Source organism: Saimiri boliviensis, chromosome 3 (genome assembly GCF_048565385.1).
Source record: "Saimiri boliviensis isolate mSaiBol1 chromosome 3, mSaiBol1.pri, whole genome shotgun sequence".
In the NCBI taxonomy this organism is placed as follows: domain Eukaryota; kingdom Metazoa; phylum Chordata; class Mammalia; order Primates; family Cebidae; genus Saimiri; species Saimiri boliviensis.
Genome location: NC_133451.1, coordinates 52,078,042 through 52,097,451, shown reverse-complemented (window position 1 = coordinate 52,097,451; position 19,410 = coordinate 52,078,042). Strand labels below are relative to the sequence as shown.

At 41.9% G+C, this 19,410-nt stretch overlaps 1 protein-coding gene across 1 annotated transcript; it reads right to left on the bottom strand.

The window, feature by feature from the left end:
- Nucleotides 1–415: 415 nt before the first annotated feature.
- On the bottom strand, nt 416–19,386 carry ARL9 (ARF like GTPase 9). Its single transcript, XM_003933599.4, has 4 exons — nt 16,975–19,386; nt 11,863–12,025; nt 5,259–5,434; nt 416–1,446 (listed from the first exon to the last, which is right to left on the bottom strand). Exons 1-4 carry the CDS (start codon nt 17,263–17,265, stop codon nt 1,267–1,269), a joined length of 810 nt encoding a protein of 269 aa, XP_003933648.4. The 5' UTR covers nt 17,266–19,386; the 3' UTR covers nt 416–1,266.
- Nucleotides 19,387–19,410: the final 24 nt, after the last annotated feature.

Genomic DNA, 19,410 nt, shown 5'->3' with positions numbered 1-19,410 from the left:
GATCCCCTTAAAGGAAAGGCACCTGGTGTTTTACTTGGAAAGAGAAAACATACTAAAATATATTCAAGGCCAGGTGCAGTGGCTCATTCCTGTAATCCCAGCACTTTAGGAGACAGAGGTGGGCAGATCGCCTGAGCTCGGGAATTCGAGACAAGCCCAGGCCACATGGCAAAACTCTGTCTCTACTAAAAATAGAAAAATTAGCTAGGCATGGTGGCGCACACCTCTAGTCCCAGCTACTTGTGAGGCTGAGGTGGGAGGATCACCTGAGCCTGAAAATTCAAAGTTTCAGTGAGCTGAGATTACACAACTGCACTCCAGCCTAGGCAGCAGAGTGAGAACCTATCTCAAAAAAAAAAAAAAAGTCATATAAATTTTACACCATTGAAAAACAATAAATAGAACAAATGCTTGCTAATGTTCATTTTACTTTTGTTGATTTAAAATCTCAATCCCCCCAATACACTGTTTTACAAATATCTTTAATGTTCAAAATCCAAATACAGAAGCTGTTAAAATACTAGCATTATCTTTATATAGCTGTCCTTTGGGATTCTCAGGGAGATTTGTCCTGATAGAAAATGGCATAGTATTTACATGTAACCTACACACATCTACCCGTGTAATTTTTTTTTTTTTTTTTTTGAAACCGATTCTCACTCTGTTGCCCAGGCTGGATTGCAGTAGTGTGATCTCAGCTCACCACAACCTCCACCTCCCGGGTTCAAGCAATTCTCCTGCCTCAGCCTCCTGAGTAGCTGGGTTTACAGGCGTGCACTACCATACCAGGCTAAGTTTTGTATTTTTATTAGAGACAGTTTTTCACAATGTTGATCAAGCTGGTCTCAAACTCCTGACCTTGTGATCTGCCCACCTCATCCTCCCAAAGTGCTGGGATTACAGGTATGAGCCACTGCACCCTGCCTCTACCAGTGTATTTAAAATCATCTTTAGATTACTTATAATAGCTAATACAATGTAAATACTATGTAAACAGTTGTTACATTGTATCTTAAAATTTGTTTTATTTTTATTGTTGTGTTGTTATTCTTTAGTGTGTTTACTTTTTGAATGTTTTTGATCCACAGTTCTTGAATCCACAGATATGGAACCCATGGATATGGAGGGTATACTATATACATTCCTGCATTGAGAAAATAGGAAACGGCTTAATTTTTATTTGAAGGTGGAAACCTCTGGCTTCAAGCCTGCAATTCAACACTGATAACATTTCAGTCGTGAGCCTCTCAGTGGGCTGAGTCCTGGTCACTGCACATCTGCAGCCAGCTGTGCAATCAAGTCTTTGGCATCTTGCATGGTGGAGGGTATCTCTGAGCCGTTCTTAGTCACGTGGGTTCCAAACAAGAACATCTTCCTGTCATTTCCCACCTCAGATAACGCCAGCGCTTCATGGATATCTGTAATGTGATAGGCTGTTTCAAGATCCTTCATCCAGAGTGGTATAAGAAAAGGACAAAGTTAGTTATTTTGCAATCCTTTCAGATAAACACATCTTATCTATTGCTCTCAGTGACTACACCATTTTCATACAGAGGATACTGTGACTCATTGTTATGAGCCCAGAGGTTGCTTGAATAAAAATGTTTTTATCTGAATTATACCAGCATTTATGAGTTTCTTAAAAAAGTATATTCTAGAATGAAGCTAAGCCAATATAATACCTTAATTTTCTAAACAGTGCAGTCAACTTGTTTCTAATTTTGTTTGTTGTTTGTTTAAAGATGGTCTTGCCTTGTTGCCCAGGCTGGAGTGCAGTTGAGCAATCTTGGCTCACTGCAACCTCTGCCTCCCACGTTCAAGCAATTCTCCTGCCTCAGCCTCCTGAGTAGCTGGGACTATAGGTGTGCATCACCACACCCCATTCATTTAAAAAAATCTTTTGTAAAGAGGGGCATCTTGCTATGTTGCCCAGGCTGGTGTCGAACTCCTGGCCTCAAGCAGTCCTTCCACCTAGGCCTCCCTAACTGCTGAGATTACAGGCATGAGCCACTGTGCCCAGCCTCATTTTGTTTTTCCATTTTCCTTGTAATCTTCTAAGATTATTTCAACAGGAGCAATTGTTTTTTATTTGTTTAATAACAGAAATTTGATTCATCCATTGTTTTTTGTCTGTATCATATTTTACCAGATACAGTACTTGCCACTGTGAGTTTTCTTTTGTGCTTATTATTTCTACTGACAAAAAAAAAAAAAAAAAAAAAAAAAAAAAAACCTTGACCAATTTTAGGGAGTAGAAGAAGACCGAGAAGGGAATGGAGAGGGAATAGATTCAGACAAGGTGCAGTGGGGAAGGGAGGCTCAGAGGAGAGACAGGGAAAGGGATGGGGAAGGCTTGGAAGAGGGAAACCCACAGAAAGAGGCAGAGGGAACAATAGGAAGCCTGGGCTTAGGCTGCATGCCAGGGCCAAAACCTTTTTAAGATGGAAATGGCAAGGTCAAAGCATACATCTTTGCCTCTCATACACCAAGAATTATTTAAGCAAATGACCTGTGACATTCCCTTTCATAAATACACAGATTCAGCTATAGTTTTCCAGCCCTTTGTAAAAGTTTTTTCACTTCTAAAACTGCATTTGTAATTGGCTTTCTGCTTTTTCACAGTATTCTCCCTAAGTTTTAGGAGATCTTTTTTAAATTTCTGGAAATAACCTAATGTTTTGTCTTTTTTTTTCTTTTTCCCTGTATCAATATAAACCTATCAGTTTTTTTTTTTTTTTTTTTTTTTTTTTTTTTTTTTTTGAGATGGAGTCTTGCTCTGTCACCCAGGCTGGAGTGCAGTGGCACAATCTCGACTCACTGCAACCTCTGCCTCCCGGATTCAAGCAATTCTCCTGCCTCAGCCTCCCAAGTAGGGATTACAGGTACACGCCGTCACACCTGGCTAATTTTTGTATTTTTATCAGAGACGGGTTTTCACCATGTTGGTCATGCTGGTCTCAAACTCCTGCTCTCAGGTGATCCTCCTGCCTCGGCCTTCCAAAGTGCTAGGATTACAGACGTGAGCCATTGTGCGTGGCTGAATCTATCAAATTCTATCACTTTGAGCCTGTGGGGCTTTTCCTGATGTGCTGTCCATGGTACCTGGCTGGAATTGAGTACTTCTCTGGATATTGGTAGTTGCCTGTTTGAAACCTCAATTTGTTTAGAGCCTATGCTAGCTTTTTGAACAGTGTAAATGGATCCAATAACATGCGAATGATGTCTCAGGGTAATAAATGTATTGGTGTGATTGGAGAGGAAGAAATAGGAGAGAGAGGGAGGGTGATGGATGGGAGAAGGGGCTCTCTGTAGTAAGTCACATCAGGCAAGAGTACCTGCTTTACTCCATACTTTTCTGTATGTGCCTTAATAGAGGTCATACCAAAAGAATAAAGATAATAAGAGGACTTTTTGAAAACCCTTATATAATACTTAAGTCACCTAAAAGCTTGGACCAAATATTTTGGCCAAGGAATATAAAAAAAGATGCATTAATCTTAAACTAGAATATTCAAATCTTTCATCATTAAGGCCCAATAAAAGTTATAAATGTGATAACAAATGGCTCTGTTTATTCAATTTGATGGAGATAACAGAAAAAAACCATAAGGCACAGTATTGATAAATTTGACTATTAAAATGAAAGTTGGCAGGCCGGGCATGGTGGCTCACGCCTGTGAGAAGAAACTCCATCTTTAAAAAAAAAAAAGAAAGTTGGCTGGGCGTGGTGGCTCATGCCTGTAATCACAGCACTTTGGTAGGCTGAGGCGGGTGGATCACTTGAGGCCAGGAGTTTGAGATCAGTGTGGTCAACATGGCAAAACTCCGTCTCTCCTAAAAATACAAAAATTAGCCAAGTGTGGTGGTAATCCCAGCTACTCAAGAGGCTGATGTGTGTGCCTGTAGTCCCAGCTACTCGTGAGGCTGTGGCATGAGAATTGCTTCAACCCTGGAGGCAGAGGTTGGGGTGAGCCAAAATTGCGCCATTGCACTCCAGCCAGGATGACAGAGCAAGCCTCTGCCACATAAAAAAAAAAAAAAAAAAAAAAAAAAATGTCGGGAGTGGTGGCGAATGCCACTCCAGAGGCTGAGGCATGGGACTCACTTGAACCAAGGAGGTAATGAGCTGAGATCACATCACTGCACTCCAGCCTGGGTGATAGAGCAGGACTCTGTTAAAAAAAAAAAAAAAAAAAAAAAAAAAGAAGAAGAAGAAGAAGAATCCCATTGCAGATATATACCATATTTTATACATCCATTTATCTGTGGATAGAGACTTGGGTAGCTTCCATTTCTAGCTATTATGAGTAATGCTGCTATGAACATATCATAAAAAACATAAAACATACAAAACAAAACAATACAAATCATAAAGAAACATAAAACAGCCAAACATACAAATATCAATTTGAGTCCCTGCTTTTAATTCTTTACACTACATACCTAGAAGTGGAATTGCTGCATCATATGGGAAGTCCATTTTTTTTTAATTGAGATGGAGTTTTGCTCTGTCGCCCAGGCTGGCATGCAGTGGTGCAATCTTGGCTCATTGCAACCTCTGCCTCCTGGGTTCAAGCAATTCTTCTGCCTTAGCCTCCCAAGTAGCTGGGATTACAGGTGCCTGCCACCATACCTGGCTAATTTTTGTGTTTTTAGTACAGACGGGGTTTCACCATGTTGGCCAGGCTGATGTTGAACTCCTGACCTTTTGATCCACCCGCCTCAGCCTCCCAGAGTGCTGGGATTACAGGTGTAAGCCACCATGATGCCCAGCCTGGGAATTCTATTTTTGATTTTTTTGAGGAACTATGTTACTATTTTCCATAGCAGCTCTGCCATTTTATGTTCTCACCAACAGTTCACAAGGGTTCCAAATTATCCAGGTATGTTTAATATTTTTAATGCATGTGTAAAATAAGTTCAGATCAGTCTGATCTAAAGCAAAACAATTTCTTTATACATGGCAGCCACTCAAATATTTTGTTGAATCCAATTTAACGATTAATATATATTTATTGAAGTAAGTTCAACACACACCTGTTGAATTCCTAGCATGCACAAGACAGTATGTTAGGTGTTACAAGTGACACAAAGATGAATAATAGTCTCTACCCTCAAGGTGTTTATAATCCAAGCCCTCTAATAAATATAAATTGAATTAAATATATAGCATGCTGTTGACTAGCTACTAAAAGTATGCATTTCTTGCATTAATAACAAAACTATTGAGTACAATTTATATTTGCATAGATTTTTACCTGTTTGTTTGCAAATACAACCAGAGGAAGTACTGGGTTTGCTGAGATTAACTGATGAAGGTATTTCTTGGCTTCAGGTAATCGTCTGTGATCTGCTGAATCCACCACAAAGATCAGCAGCAATCCATTGGATAGGTACGTCTCCGAGTAGGAACGAAAAGGTTCACTGCCACCAACTGCAGAGAATAGGAGAGGAAGAAGAAGACACACACACACACACAAATCACAGAAGCACGCACCCAGGGAGCAGGCAGGACACATCTAGATTTCTGAACACAAGACAAGATATTTCGATAAAATATCACTGTGTTAGAGTGTACACAGTCCTGAGTGACCAGAGGTATGTTAGTGGGAAACTGGTTGGTGAAAAGAACATCTACAAGTGGTTCATTCATTACTGTATCACAAAGGATCCGAAGAGAGATGCTAAATACTGCAGTGGATGTCTCCTGATCCCATTGTATACAGCAGCCATGTCAGCCACTGCATGTTTATCAGCTATAGCTCAGAAAATGGGAGTAAAGCCAGGTGCAGTGGCTCACACCTATAATCCCAACATTTTGGGAGGCTGAGGCAGGAGGACTGCTTGAGCCCAGTAGTTCAAGAACAGCCTGGGCAACAGGGTGAGGCCCTGTCTCTACAAAAATAAAAACTAAAAAATGAGCTGGTGTGGTGGTGCATACCTGAGGTGCTAGCAACTAGGGAGGTAGTAGTGGGAGGATCTCCTGAGTACAGGAAGTGCAGTGGCGTGAACACGGCCACAGTGAGCTGTGTTTGTGCCACTATACTCCAGAGTGAGACCCCATTATCTCAAAAAAAAAAAAAAGAAAGAAAGAAAAGAAAGAAAAAGAAAATGGGAGTATGCTACGAAAATAATTAAGAATGGAAAGGATGGTAGGCTAAAACCCACAATAAAATAATTTTTAAATGAACTGAATTTATTGGCTAGTCTCACTTTGTCAAAATCCCAGAACTAACTTCTCCTCTTAATATTGCACTGAGAGTTAATATGATCCTGTGGGTATTCAGGAATATTTGCTTCAGGAAAAAAAAAAATGCCTTTTGATTACTTCACTTGTTGGTTAATGATAATAACATATATACAGTAGATTTTGTTTTTATTTTCGTCCTAGAAGTATTGGCAAACCACGGCCCACAGTTTAAATTTGACTAGCTGCCTATTTTTGTACAGCTCACTGGGTGAAAATGGCTTTTACATATCTAAATATTAGGAGGGAAAAAAGGAAGGATGATATTTTCTGACACAGGACTATTATATCAAGTTTAGATTTTGGTGCCCAGAAATAAAGTTTTATGGTAACACTGACAAATATATGGATATGTTTTTACTGATCATCTATGACTGCTTTCTCACAACAGAGTTGAGCGTTTGCAACAGACAGCATGTGGCCTGCAAAGCATAAATGAGTTACTATGTAGTCCTTGACAGAAAAAGTTTTTAGACCTCTGTTTCAATAACTTAACAAAAGCATTTTAAATGCTAACAAGAAAGGATCTTTGCCTTTCCTTTGGCTTCCTTCGTATAGAGGTAGGCTAGCCATTCTTTGAAGTATTTTGTTTTTAATTTGTTAAAATAGTGGGTTGTGACCTTCTAAGTAACTCACATGGTTTTAACACACTTAGTTTAAACATCGGTGGACATGCGGGTTGTTCCCCATTTTTTGCTACACTACCATTTTTTTCTCCAGTTACCTATAGTGAACTAATGCCCAATAGGCCAAATTGTTTTCCAGAGAAGTTGGTACCAATACATACTCCACCAGCAGCCAATAGCCACTAAGTTTCCTTTACATCCACATCCTCTTTCCGCCCCCCACCTGAGATAAGGTTGTGCTCTGTCATCCAGGCTGGAGGGTAGTGGTGTAATCTCTGCCCACTGCAACCTCCTGTTTCTGGGCTCAAGCCATTCTCCTTCCTCAGCTTCACCAGTAGCTGGGACTACAAGCAAGAGCCACCATGCCTGGCTAATTTTGTATTTTCTGTAGGGCTGGGGTTTCTCCATGTTACCCAGGCTGGTCTTGAACCCCTGGACTCCAGTGATCCACATGCCTTGGCTTCCCAAAGTGCTGGGATTAACAGGCATGAGCCACCGCGTCCAGCCACATCCTCTTCAAAACTTATTATCAGATTTTTTTTTTTTTTTTTTTTTTGCCTAATTTGAATCTGCTTACTGATCAAGTTGAGCATTTGATCAAGTTCACTTCTAACTTTTGCCATTTTTTTTATGTTGTCTTTATTTGTAGGAGTTCTTTATCTATTCTGGATATGAGGCCTTTATTGCTTGGACGTGTTGCGTGTATCTTCTATTTTGTGGCATCTTTTTAATGAACAGGCGGTTTCAATTTTAAAGTAGTTAAATTTATCCATCTTGTTTATGGTTATTATTTTTTGTATCCTGTTTAAAAAATCTTTCTCTATCCTGAAGTCATAAGGATAGTCTATATTTTCTTCTCAAAGCTTTTTACATTTGGCTTTTATCAATCAGAAATTGATGTATACAATTGTATGCATAGGAGGCAGAAAACTAATTTCATTTTTATTCCATGTTGTCCCTGCACCATTCATTGAATTGTTTCCCCAGTGGACTCTCTAGTCTGTTCCTTTTGGTCATTTTGTTTATTTTTGTGCCAACAACATGTATTTTAATTTTTTTTTTTTTTTTTTTTTTTGAAACGGTGTCTCACTCTGTCACTCAGGCTGGAGTGCACTGGCACGATCTAGGCTCACTGTACCTCCACCTCCTAGGTTGAATCAATTTTCCTACTTCAGCCTCCGGAGTAGCTGGGACTACAGGTACCCACCACATGCCTGGCTAATTTTTGTATTTTTAGTAGAGATGGGGTTTCACCATGTTGGGCCAGGCTGGTCTTGAACTTCCGATCTTAGGTGAGTGATCCGCCCACCTTGGCCTCCCAAAGTGCTGGGATTAAAGGCATGAGCTACCATGCCTGGCTATTTTTCAAATGTGAAGCCAACCTTTCATTCTTGGAGGAACTCATCTGGTGATATCTCTTTAATATATTAACTGAATTTAATTTACTACAATTTTGCTCAGATTTCTGCATTTCCATTTCTTATACTATCTGGTTTGGATACACCGTGACCTCATACCTTGAGTTGGAGAGCATTTCTTTTTTTCTTCTATTCTCTGAAAGAATTTATGTAAGATTAAAATTGATGAGCTTACCTATAAACCAACTGATCTGGTGTTTTCATTACTGGATGATTTTTCGCTATTGATATCTTTAAAAGTTTTAAATTATCAGTATTCCTATTTCTTCTTGAGTCCATTTTCCTAAGACACATGTTTGGAGGATTTTTGCCACTTATCCAGGACTTTCTATCTATTGGTACAAATTTGTTAATACATGTATTATACTTTTGTCATCCTAATCAATGATACGCTCTTTTCCCTTCATGACATTATTTGTGGTTTCCAGATTTTCCTTAATAAATTTCACCAGAAATTTGTCTGTTTTGTTTATCTATTCAAGGAACTAACTTTTGACTTTGCTGATCTTTGCTACTGTACCTTTATACATTTCGTTGGCTTCATGTCTTTATTATCTCTCCTTCTACCTCTTTGGTTTAATTCTGCTGTTCTTTTACCTAATTTACATTGCATATTTAACCTGTAAGTTTTCAGCTATTTTCCTTTCAACTATAAGCATTTAAGATTATAAATGCTTTAAATGCCAGTTTTGATCAGTAGAGTTTGTCTTTTTTTTTTTTTATTTTTTATTTTTTTGAGACACAGTCTTACTCTGTTGCCCAGGCTGGAGTACAGTGGTGTGATCGTGGCTCACTGCAACTTCTGCCTTCTGGGCTCAAGCGATCCTTCTGCCTCCGCCTCCAGAGTAGCTGGGACTACCGGCATGCACCACCATCCTCAGCTCCTTTTTTGTATTTTTTGTAGAGACAGGGTTTTGCCATGTTGCCCAGGTTGTTCTCAAACTCCTGGATTCAAGCCATCCACCTGCCCTGGCCTCCCAAAGTGCTGGGATTACAGGTGTGAGCCACTGTACCTGGCCTGAACTCATATTTGATTCATCTCGGTTTATGAAAATACTGGGGGCCTTTGCTCCAGAATTAGAAACTGAGGGAGCTACTGACCCGGAGCATGTTAACACCCTTCCAGGGGCCCTCGTGTCATGCAGGAGTCTCAGCTAGTGCTTTCCTATTTCTCAGGCACACTGCAGATTAAATACTGCTATGTGTCTCTGGAGAACACCACTGTTCTCTTTGCTCATCTCTACTGGGGCTGCCACTCCAGTTTCAACTCATGAGTTGTGTTTTCTTTCTTTGGGAGGAGGGAAAGGGCAGGAAAAGCAAAGCAGGTAGCTTTGAAAATCTGTCTTACTTGTTCCAAGTTCATCAAAGCTTTAAAAAATAAATTTTAACCAGGATTTGTGGTTTTGTCACAGGAAGGCCCTTCAAAAACTATGGTACAAACTACAATCTCTCCATTTATTTTTGCCACTATTTTTTAGTGCATAAACCGCAAGAATTTTTTTATAAGATTAAGACATTCTGTAGAATGTTGATGAAAAGATATAGTCAAAGTTGTATGTGAATATAACATTTCTACAAATAGGCTTATACAATAAAACTTCATCTCCCACCAATCACCAACATATTCCAAGTGATATACAACAGCATATCTGTAAGAGCTCATACAGATATATATCACTGAGTATCACTGGATGCTACATCCTAAAAAACGCCTCCTTAGAAGCTCTGCCCTGTGGCATTATGCAAATTTACCTAAATTGATGGTTTAATATAGCCACTGTGCAGATACACATTTTAAAACTCAAAGGTTGCAAATATAAACTCTTCTTCTTCAGGATATTGATGATTATGATCAAAATCAGGAACACAGTTGGCACTTAATACATTTTTGTTGAATATGTAGCATTCGCCAGACATTGGGTATGCATTGTTGAACAAAACAAGCATAGCAAAATTTACCACCTAGTTGGATAGACAGATCAAAAACTAATAAAAATAAATAGTGACTGTTATTAAAAACCTTATGGAGGAAGCAAACAGCATTGGGGAACATACTTAGAAAGAATGATTTTGTGAGTTGGGTGTGATGGCTCAGGCCTGTAATCCAAGCACTTTGAGAGGCCAAGGTGGAAGGATCACCTGACGTCAGGAGTTTGAGACCAGCCTGGCCAACATGGTGGAAACCTGTTTCTAGCAAAAATACAGAAAAATTAGCTAGGCATGGTGGTCTATGCCTGTAATTCTGGCTACTCAGGAGACTGAGGCAAGAGAATCGCTTGAATCCTGGAGGCAGAGGTTGTAGTGAGCCGAGATCACGCTACTGTACTCCAGCCTGGGTGACAGAGCAGGACTCTGTCTCAAAAAAAAGTAATAGTAATAATAATAATGATTTCATGGGGCCATGTAATCTAATACCTGAAGGCTGAGGAGCAAGCCATCATGTGAGGAGCAGGGGAGGGGGTAATAGCATTTCTGATGGAAGGTATACCTAAGAAGGCTCTTTTAAAAAAAGAGAAAGGTGTGCAATAAGCCTGGAGTGAAGTAAGGTTGAGGAGGAGGCAGTTTATGAAGACCCTCACGGGCCATAACAAAGACTTTGGATTTTATTACAAGGATGAGATCTCCACTGAAGAGTTTTAAATTAGCAAACGACATACTTAAAAGTATGTGTTAAAATGTCACTCTTCATAAACAGATGAAAGCCAAAGTAAAAAGGTGACTATAATAATCTAAGTAATAGATAACAGAGATTCCGACTTGTATGGGGGCAGTAGAAAGGGTGTAATCAACAAATTTGAGATGCATAGGAGACAATAAAACTCAATGTTTTACTTGTGGACTGGAGGTGGGGATGCAGAAGGAGGAATCAAGGGTGACTCCCAGGTTTCTGGCTACAGCAGCTTGATGGGTATGGAGTCATTTACTCACCAAAGGATTATAGGGAAAGAAGGAACAAATACAGGAAAAGTCAAGCATTTTGTTTTTCCCATGTTAGGTTTTAGAGGACTTGGATATGTTTGGGCTGGATAGATACATTTGGGAGTCATCAGCATATGCATGACATTTAATGCCATGAGGATGGATGAATGTGTAAAGAGAAGACAAGAGGACGTGACCCAACTTCAGGAGACAGTAATACTTAGAGAGGTGGCGACTCCAGAATTATTATCCAGTAGGGGTCTGTGGACTGCTACCTATTTAGAAGAGGTTTGGAGCTTGTCTATAATTTCATTTGCAGAGAAGCAAGCACACTGTACTTATACTTAGATTGCAGGCTCATTTGCAGTAGTGTGGGAAGAAGGCTGATTATAGGCGATTACAGGAGGGAGGGCTAAAGCCTTCCTCTAAACTCCTCTTTACCACCACTATTGCAAGAAGGAGGACATCAAAAAAGCAAAAAGTGATTCCCCTCCGCAGTGTACCTGGGTATTAAACTACACATGCATTCTAAAAGTCTAGGAAAATTTAATTCAGTGTTAGTTTTCACAAGGACCCAATGTCGATAACATCATGTCTGGCTTAAGAGACAATACAATGTGGCTATCTTGTAACTAAGAAACAGAGAGCTTACTCTCCAGGAACTCCATTTGGCCATCTTCAGTGTTGATGCAAACTGCATTGAAACCTTGGGTGGGTGCCACACTGTGCTGGACTCTGTTTGAAGCTAGAGAGTGGAGGACACTGGTTTTTCCTGCTCCATCCAGGCCCAGCACTAAGATTTGCTTGTTTTTCTCCTGTGAAACAAAAGATAGATCAATAAATCCATGCTATCTGGGGCTTATTTTTCTGGTTCTTGGCAGTTGTCCTGCCTGTGGTAGGTTCCAATAATATTCTTGATATTGTAACCAGAATAAAACGTCATGGGCTGGGTGTGGTGGCTCATGGCTATAATCCCACCACTTTTGGAGGTCAAGGTGGGTGGATCTCTTGAGGTCAGAAGTTCCAGACCAGCCTGGCCAACATGATGAAACCTCATCTCTACTGAAAATACAAAAAATTAGCTGGGTGTGGTGTGTGCTCCTATAAGTCCACTACTGGGGAGACTGAGGCACAAGAATCACTGGAATCCAGGAGGTAGAGGTTGCAGTGAGCTGAGGTTGTACCACTGCACTCCAGCTGGCGATAGAGTGAGACTCTGTCTCCAAAGGAAAAAAAAAAAGGATAAAACTTGATGAATATTATAGGTCTAGAACAAACTGTACCAACCAGCTAACATTTTTAAATTAGCTGTTCATTATGTGATATTAATTTCACATCCCTCCTCCATCCCACAACTCCTGATCAGTCTGTCAAATAAATACTATCAGCATTTCTTTTTTTTTGAGACGGAGTTTCGCTCTTGTTACCCAGGCTGAAGTGCAATGGCGCGATCTCGGCTCACCGCAACCTCCGCCTCCTGGGTTCAAGCAATTCTCCTGCCTCAGCCTCCTGAGAAGCTGGGATTACAGGCACGTGCCACCATGCCCAGCTATTTTTTGTGTGTTTTTAGTAGAGACGGGGTTTCACCATGTTGACCAGGATGGTCTTGATCTCTAGACCTCGTGATCCACCCGCCTCGGCCTCCCAAAGTGCTGGGATTACAGGCTTGAGCCACCACGCCCGGCTATCAGCATTTCTGAGCAGTGCTATAGACTGCAGGGCCAATTCTCAGAATTCATTTTGCTTCTTGAATTCATGTCCATGAATTGGAGACTGCATTTGAATTCATTTTGTTGTCTGGGGTCTTGGGACCTCTGTGGTGCATGTATCGACTGTGCCATTCGGTGCATAAGCATCTAAGGTCTCAATTTTTAATTTCTCTTGTCTTCACAATTGAATAACTGGATTGTAAGATCTTAGGACAAGATTTCTCTCTTATACTTTTTAATGTAAGTATCACAATTAAATGAAAAGATTATAGAAATTATTAAACCAGTTTCAATCACAAATGAGTATTTATTTTAAAAACTGATGAACTTGAAGTAAACTTAGAAAGAAGCATTCTAGGCCGGGCGCTGTGGCTCACATCTGTAATCCCAGCACTTTGGAAGGCCGAGGTGGGTGGATCACTTGAGACCGGGAGTTTGAAACCAGCCTTGCCATCATGGCATAACCCTGTCTCTACTAAAAATACAAAAATCAGCCAGGTGTGGTGGCACACGCCTGTAATCTCAGCTTCTCAGGAGGCTGAGGCATGAGAATTGCTTGAAACCAAGAAGTGGAGGTTGCAGGAACTGAGATTGCACCACTGCACTCCAGCCTGGGTGACAGAGAGAGACTTTATCTCAAAAAAGGAAGGAAGGATGGAAGGAAGGAAGAAAGGAAAGAAAGAAGAAGGAAGGAAGGAAGGAAAGAAGTGAGGGAGGGAGGGGCATTCTATCAAAGTATCAGCCTTATAATTTTTTTTTTTTTTTTTTTTTTTTTTTTTTTTGAGATGGAGTTTCGCTCTTGTTACCCAGGCTGGAGTGCAATGGCGCGATCTCGGCTCACCGCAACCTCCGCCTCCTGGGTTCAGGCAATTCTCCTGCCTCAGCCTCCTGAGTAGCTGGGATTACAGGCACGCGCCACCATGCCCAGCTAATTTTTTGTATTTTTAGTAGAGACAAGAGTTTCACCATGTTGACCAGGATGGTCTCGATTTCTTGACCTCGTGATCCACCCGCCTCAGCCTCCCAAAGTGCTGGAATTACAGGCTTGAGCCACTGCACCTGGCTAGCCTTAGAATTTTTATGGCAAATGACTGAGGGACAGAAGGGCAGGCTGGCGTAAAGATCTTTCAGAGTGCTCCAAAATGTGGTTTCCAGGGTGTAAACTTTAACAGAAGCAGTAATAAAATAAGTAACAATGTAGTCAGACTGCTCACAGCAATTCCATTCTACTTCTCAAACAAACATCCTACTAAAGAAGTTTCTTATGCACAAAAAACTAATAATTGTCTTTAATGGCACTGGTTTAGAAATAATAATCTTACACATTTGTTTGTTCTGCTTGAACTCTAAATGTTGACATTAGACTTAAACTAGATTTCTAGAAAAAAGTGACTGTACATAGCATTAAAACATCTATCCCACTTTCTCTTTAGAAACATCTATGTCAAAAAGATTTTTTTTTTGTAGAGAGAGCATGATTTATGAAGCCTATATGGTGAATAATAGAAAAATAGACCAGGCGTGATGGCTCATGGTTGTAATCCCAGCACTTTGGGAGGCTGAGGCAGGCGGATCACCTGAGGTCAGGAGTTTGAGATCAGCCTAACCAACATGGTGAAATCCCATCTCTAACAAAAATACAAAATTAGCCAGGGGTGGTGGCACATGCCTGTAATCCCAGCTGCTGGAGAGGCTGAGGCAGGAGAATTGCTACAACTTAGGTTGTAGATCATGCCACTGCACTCCTGTCTGGGCAACATGAGTGAAACACTGTCTCAAAAAAGAAAAAAAAACTACATATTTGTTTTTGGAGCAAATCTTTGATGGCTGTTAAAGTAAATTGTATTTTCATAGGTGTCTTCCATCCCGGCCTCTTCCCCATTCCCTTCATCTGCATCTAAATGTTATGATGTCATTCTGAGAGTGTGTCATGGTAAGGAAGAGGGGGAAGGGAGTCTTCATTGGATGGCTTACAGTTGCATGCTTTAAAGCAATATCAGCACCAAGAAATGTCAGCCAAGAGTGGATTGTGTTCTCTCAGCCTTCACTAGAGGCCCCATTCAGCCTACCCCAACATAGTTCATTCAAAGATGCACAGTCCCCACCCCCACATTCCACATTTTAAACGTCTCTGAAATTAGGATGTTTTTTGACAATTAAGAGTGCATTTTGATTGGCAGAAATTTTTTTCTTTCTTTTTGAGACAGTCTCACTCTGTTGCCCAGGCTGGATTACAGTGGCACGATCTTGGCTCACTGCAACCTCTGCCTATCGGGTTCAAGCGATTTTCCTGCCTCTGCCTCCAGAGTAGCTGGGATTACAGGCACATACCACCATGCCTAGCTAATTTTTTTTTTGTATTTTTAGTAGAGATGGGGTTTTGCCATGTTGGCCTGGCTATTCTGGAACTCCTGACCTCAGGTGATCTGCCTGTCTGGGCCTCCCAAGGTACCAGATTACAGGTGTGAGCCATCGTGCCAGCTTTTTTTCTTAGTGGTACCTAGACTAATGACATCTTAGGCCCTATAAAATATTGTGAATTAAAAACAGTTCCCAGGCTTGGTGGTGTCTCATGCCTGTAATCCCAGTACTTTGGGAGGCCAAGGTGGGCGGATCGCTTGAGCTCAGGAGTTCAAGGCCAGCCTTGGCAACATGGTGAAACCCCATCTCTACCAAAAATACAAAAATTAGCCAGGTATGGTGTGCGCACCTGTAATCTCAGCTACTTGGGAGGCTGAAGTGGGAGGATGGCTTGAGCCCAGGAGGTGTTGATTGCAGTCAGCCAAGATTGTGCCACTGCACTCTGGCCTGGGCGACAGAGCCAGACTCTGTCCCAAAAAAAGCAAAACAAAAACACCAGTTCCCTACTCCCTTTCCAACCACATTGCTGACCCTATGCTCATCCTACCTAGAAATTCTGCATTCAGGCTTCCTCATATTTATCTGCTCCTAAGGAAAAGTTAATTTCTAAACCAAGAGTTCAGACACAAAATGTGATTCTGAACACCATTGTTCTTTGTCAAAAGTTACTCCTTTAGCCATATATAGGTCTATGTAGTCTGTGTTTTGCCAGAGATCAAATCTCTGTTAATCTGTGGGGGTTCACGCCTGTTATCCCAGCAGTTTGGGAGGCCGAGGCAGTTGCACTGCTGGAGTCCAGGAGTTTGAGACCATCCTGGGCTACATGGCAAAACTCTGTCTCTAGAAAAAATACAAAAATTAGCAGGGCATGGTGGCGTGTGCCTGTAGTGCCAGCCACTGGGGTTAGGAGGTGGGAGTGGCAACAGGCTGAGCTAGGAGGATCCCTCCAGCCTGGGAGGTCAAAGTGCAGTTCAGGCCACTGCACTCCAGCCTGAGCATCAGAGTGAGACTGTATCTCAAAAAAGAAAAAAGAAAAAAAAAATTGTTATTCAAATTGTTTAGAATCAGAATGCAGCTCTAAGCCAAGGAGCCAGCTCGGGAACTCCAGGAGCACAGAGACCATCCAGCTGAACTAAACAATGCCAGGTTTTTAAGATCTGTCAGTTAAAACTTTTCCATCATCCATTCAGGGTACTGGTGGTCTGAAACAATGGAATCATCAACGGCAGCGTCCCCAAACACCTCCTGCATACATTCGGGAACGCTGCCGCTTTTGACAAAGAACGCATTCAACGCATAGAAAGCCTGCGTACGGGGAGGGTTCGGGGCTGGTTTCGAAGTGCGGTCAGGAGGTCTGTGCGCTAGTGTTGCGCGCTGGCCAGATTCAAGGGCAGTAGAGGGGCCGTTCCCCATGTCCCCATGAAGACAGAGATGTCTTGTCCCTCAACTAGACCCGACCAAGGTTAAGACACAGAGGCAGCGGTTAGGGCGAGGGTGGGCAGGGGGCCCGGGAAAAAGGGCTGGCGATGGGTCATTCCGAATTTGGCACATCCCTTCCACCCGTAAGTAAATGGCCCTCAGATGAGATCCATTCCCTCCCGCGGGTCGGGGCCTCCGACGTAACAGAGCCTGCGCCGGAGTCTGAATGCTGACAATGGCCTTGGGGCTGGGGTCCTGGGCACTGGGTCACTTACCAGCGGCTCGAGCGGGGTGTTTGTCACTGTTACGATGCTGTCCTTGTTCTCCTCTTCCTCTTCTTGTCCCTTAAATTGTTCCTTCTGTTTCTTTGTCTCCTTCCCTAGCTCTGTCCTCTTTTCTTTATCCTCTTTTCTCTTACTCCTCTCCTGCTTCTCTTGCTTCTCCTTTTCTTTTTCCTTAATTTTCTGCTCCAACTCCTTTCTTTTGTCTTCCTTTCCCTTTTCCCTAATTTTCTCCTTCTCGGTCTCCTTTCCTTTCTCTTTCTTCTTCACTTTCCCTCTCTCCATCGCCAGCGCCGCGGCTTCCTTCCCTCCCGCCGCGCGGCCCTGGGCCCCAGGTGTGGATCCCGCGGTGCACGCCCGGTGGAGACGTAGGCCCGGCGGCGTAGACAACCCGCTGGCGCCGCCAACCCGACACCGCCGCCCACCTCGCAGGTGGAGGGCTTCTTGCAGCCCACTCAGGGGTACGCAGAGGAAAGGGTGGAGGTGCAGGGGCTGGGGTGAGCCCAGCCAAGCGAAACCAAGAAGTCACAGTCAGCACACGGGACAGCTCGGCGGGGCGCATCACTGCTGCAGGAAAAGCGTCCCTAGCGCGATTCCTTCCGGCCAGGCAGGGTGGCTGAGAAGCGCCTTTCACACGGGCCGCATCCCAAGCGACCTTAGCGCCTGACGTCTCCGGCTTCAATCCCGAGCCCCGCCAGCCCACATGGAGAAGCCCTGGAGAGCCAGAGTCCAGAGCTTCCCGGGAGGATTCCCAGCCCTCCCCCAGCTCGCAACCAAGAGTCTGCACTGCGAAGTCGTGTATTTCTCCGCCCTCTCCAGAGTAAACTCCTCTAGGAGTTATCTTCAGACTACTACCCAGGATTATTAGTCAGGGACAAATAGAAGAACGTGAATGGGTTCCATTAAGTTCCCGTTGTGTTTCTTTTTTTTTTTTTTTTCTTTTGAGACGGAGTCTCCATCAGCCAGGCTGGAGTGCAGTAGTGAGATCTCAGCTCACTGCAACCTCCCCCTCCTGGATTCAAGCGATTTTCCTGCCTCAGCCTCCTGAGTAGCTGGGATTACATACGCGAGCCACCACACCTGGCTAATTTTTGTATTTTTAGTACAGACGGGGTGTCACCATGTTGGCCAGACTGGTCTCGAACTCCTGACCTCAAGTGATCCACCCGCCTAGGCCTCCCAGAGTGCTGGGCTTACAGGCATGAGCCACTGTGCCCGGTCTGTATTTCTCTTTCAAAAAAATTATTCAGACATAACCCACCAGGATCACAGCCGCTAGTAATGCCCAGTATTAAAACCAAAACCAAATAGTGTAGTCACTCCTAATTATCTAATAAATGGTAAACTGGGCAAGCAAGGGGCTTTCCAAAGGTGGTATTGTTTCTCAAACTGGCTAAGAAATATCGGGAGGGTTCCTTTTATCTGGCTAAACTGAACTCTTTCGTATATTTCACAGTTTAGCACAATTATTTTTTAATGTAATAAAACATCTTCCTTCATTATATCTGTTTCAAATAAACTCTTTTTGTTGTTGTTTCAAAGAAACTTTTAAGGAATAATGAATGGCTGGTTCCAGAAGCCTTGAGTGATGCAATGATTTTTAAGGTTGGCTGTTCCCAATGGCACTGGAAATGCAGTGCTTAATCACTTTTCAAAGGTTTACTTCTGCTTATACACACACCAAGATGAATTTTCAGTCAAGTACAAAAGTAATCTAATGCGGTTCTCTCAATCCCATTAGAGGGACAGTACACACAATTTTGATACTCAGCTTAAAATAAAATTGTTAGTTATACTAACCAGTAAGTCCTCCATAAAATGCCAACACCCAAAACACCTTAATCCATATTCACTGCTAAAATATTTTATTTTAAAATGTACCACAGTGAATGGATGTATCCATACTGGTTTTTATAAATGTACACATACACATCCATATATATGACAAAGTATATATATGCACTGGTTAAAGACCTATCCAAAAGGAAATATTAGTAGAAGGTTCATGTGTTTATACTTCATTTGACAATTAAAACTTATTTGAACTGAAGTTTCAGTTGCTCAGCAATGACTAATAATACCAATGCCTGCCAATAATGACGATTAAATTGATAACTGTAAATTTCACTGCTGTGCCTTGGGTCAAAATTTTCAATGATGAAATCCTAAATAAGTTACAGTTATTCCTATAATGGGGTATATATTCAATTGTTCTCTGTAGAGCACAAAAAAGTATTATGCTACAATACATCATTTGTATTTAAAAAGGATCTCTTGTTTAGATGCCACTGCAGATTCTGCTTATAATAAACAGAAAGGCAGCACCCCATCTCTTTCTTGTAAAGGAGGAAAGCCTTTTATAAAAAACTCTTTGAATAAGTTTTGGTAGATATGTTCTGAGTCAAACACAGCAGCACTTTATTAACAAGG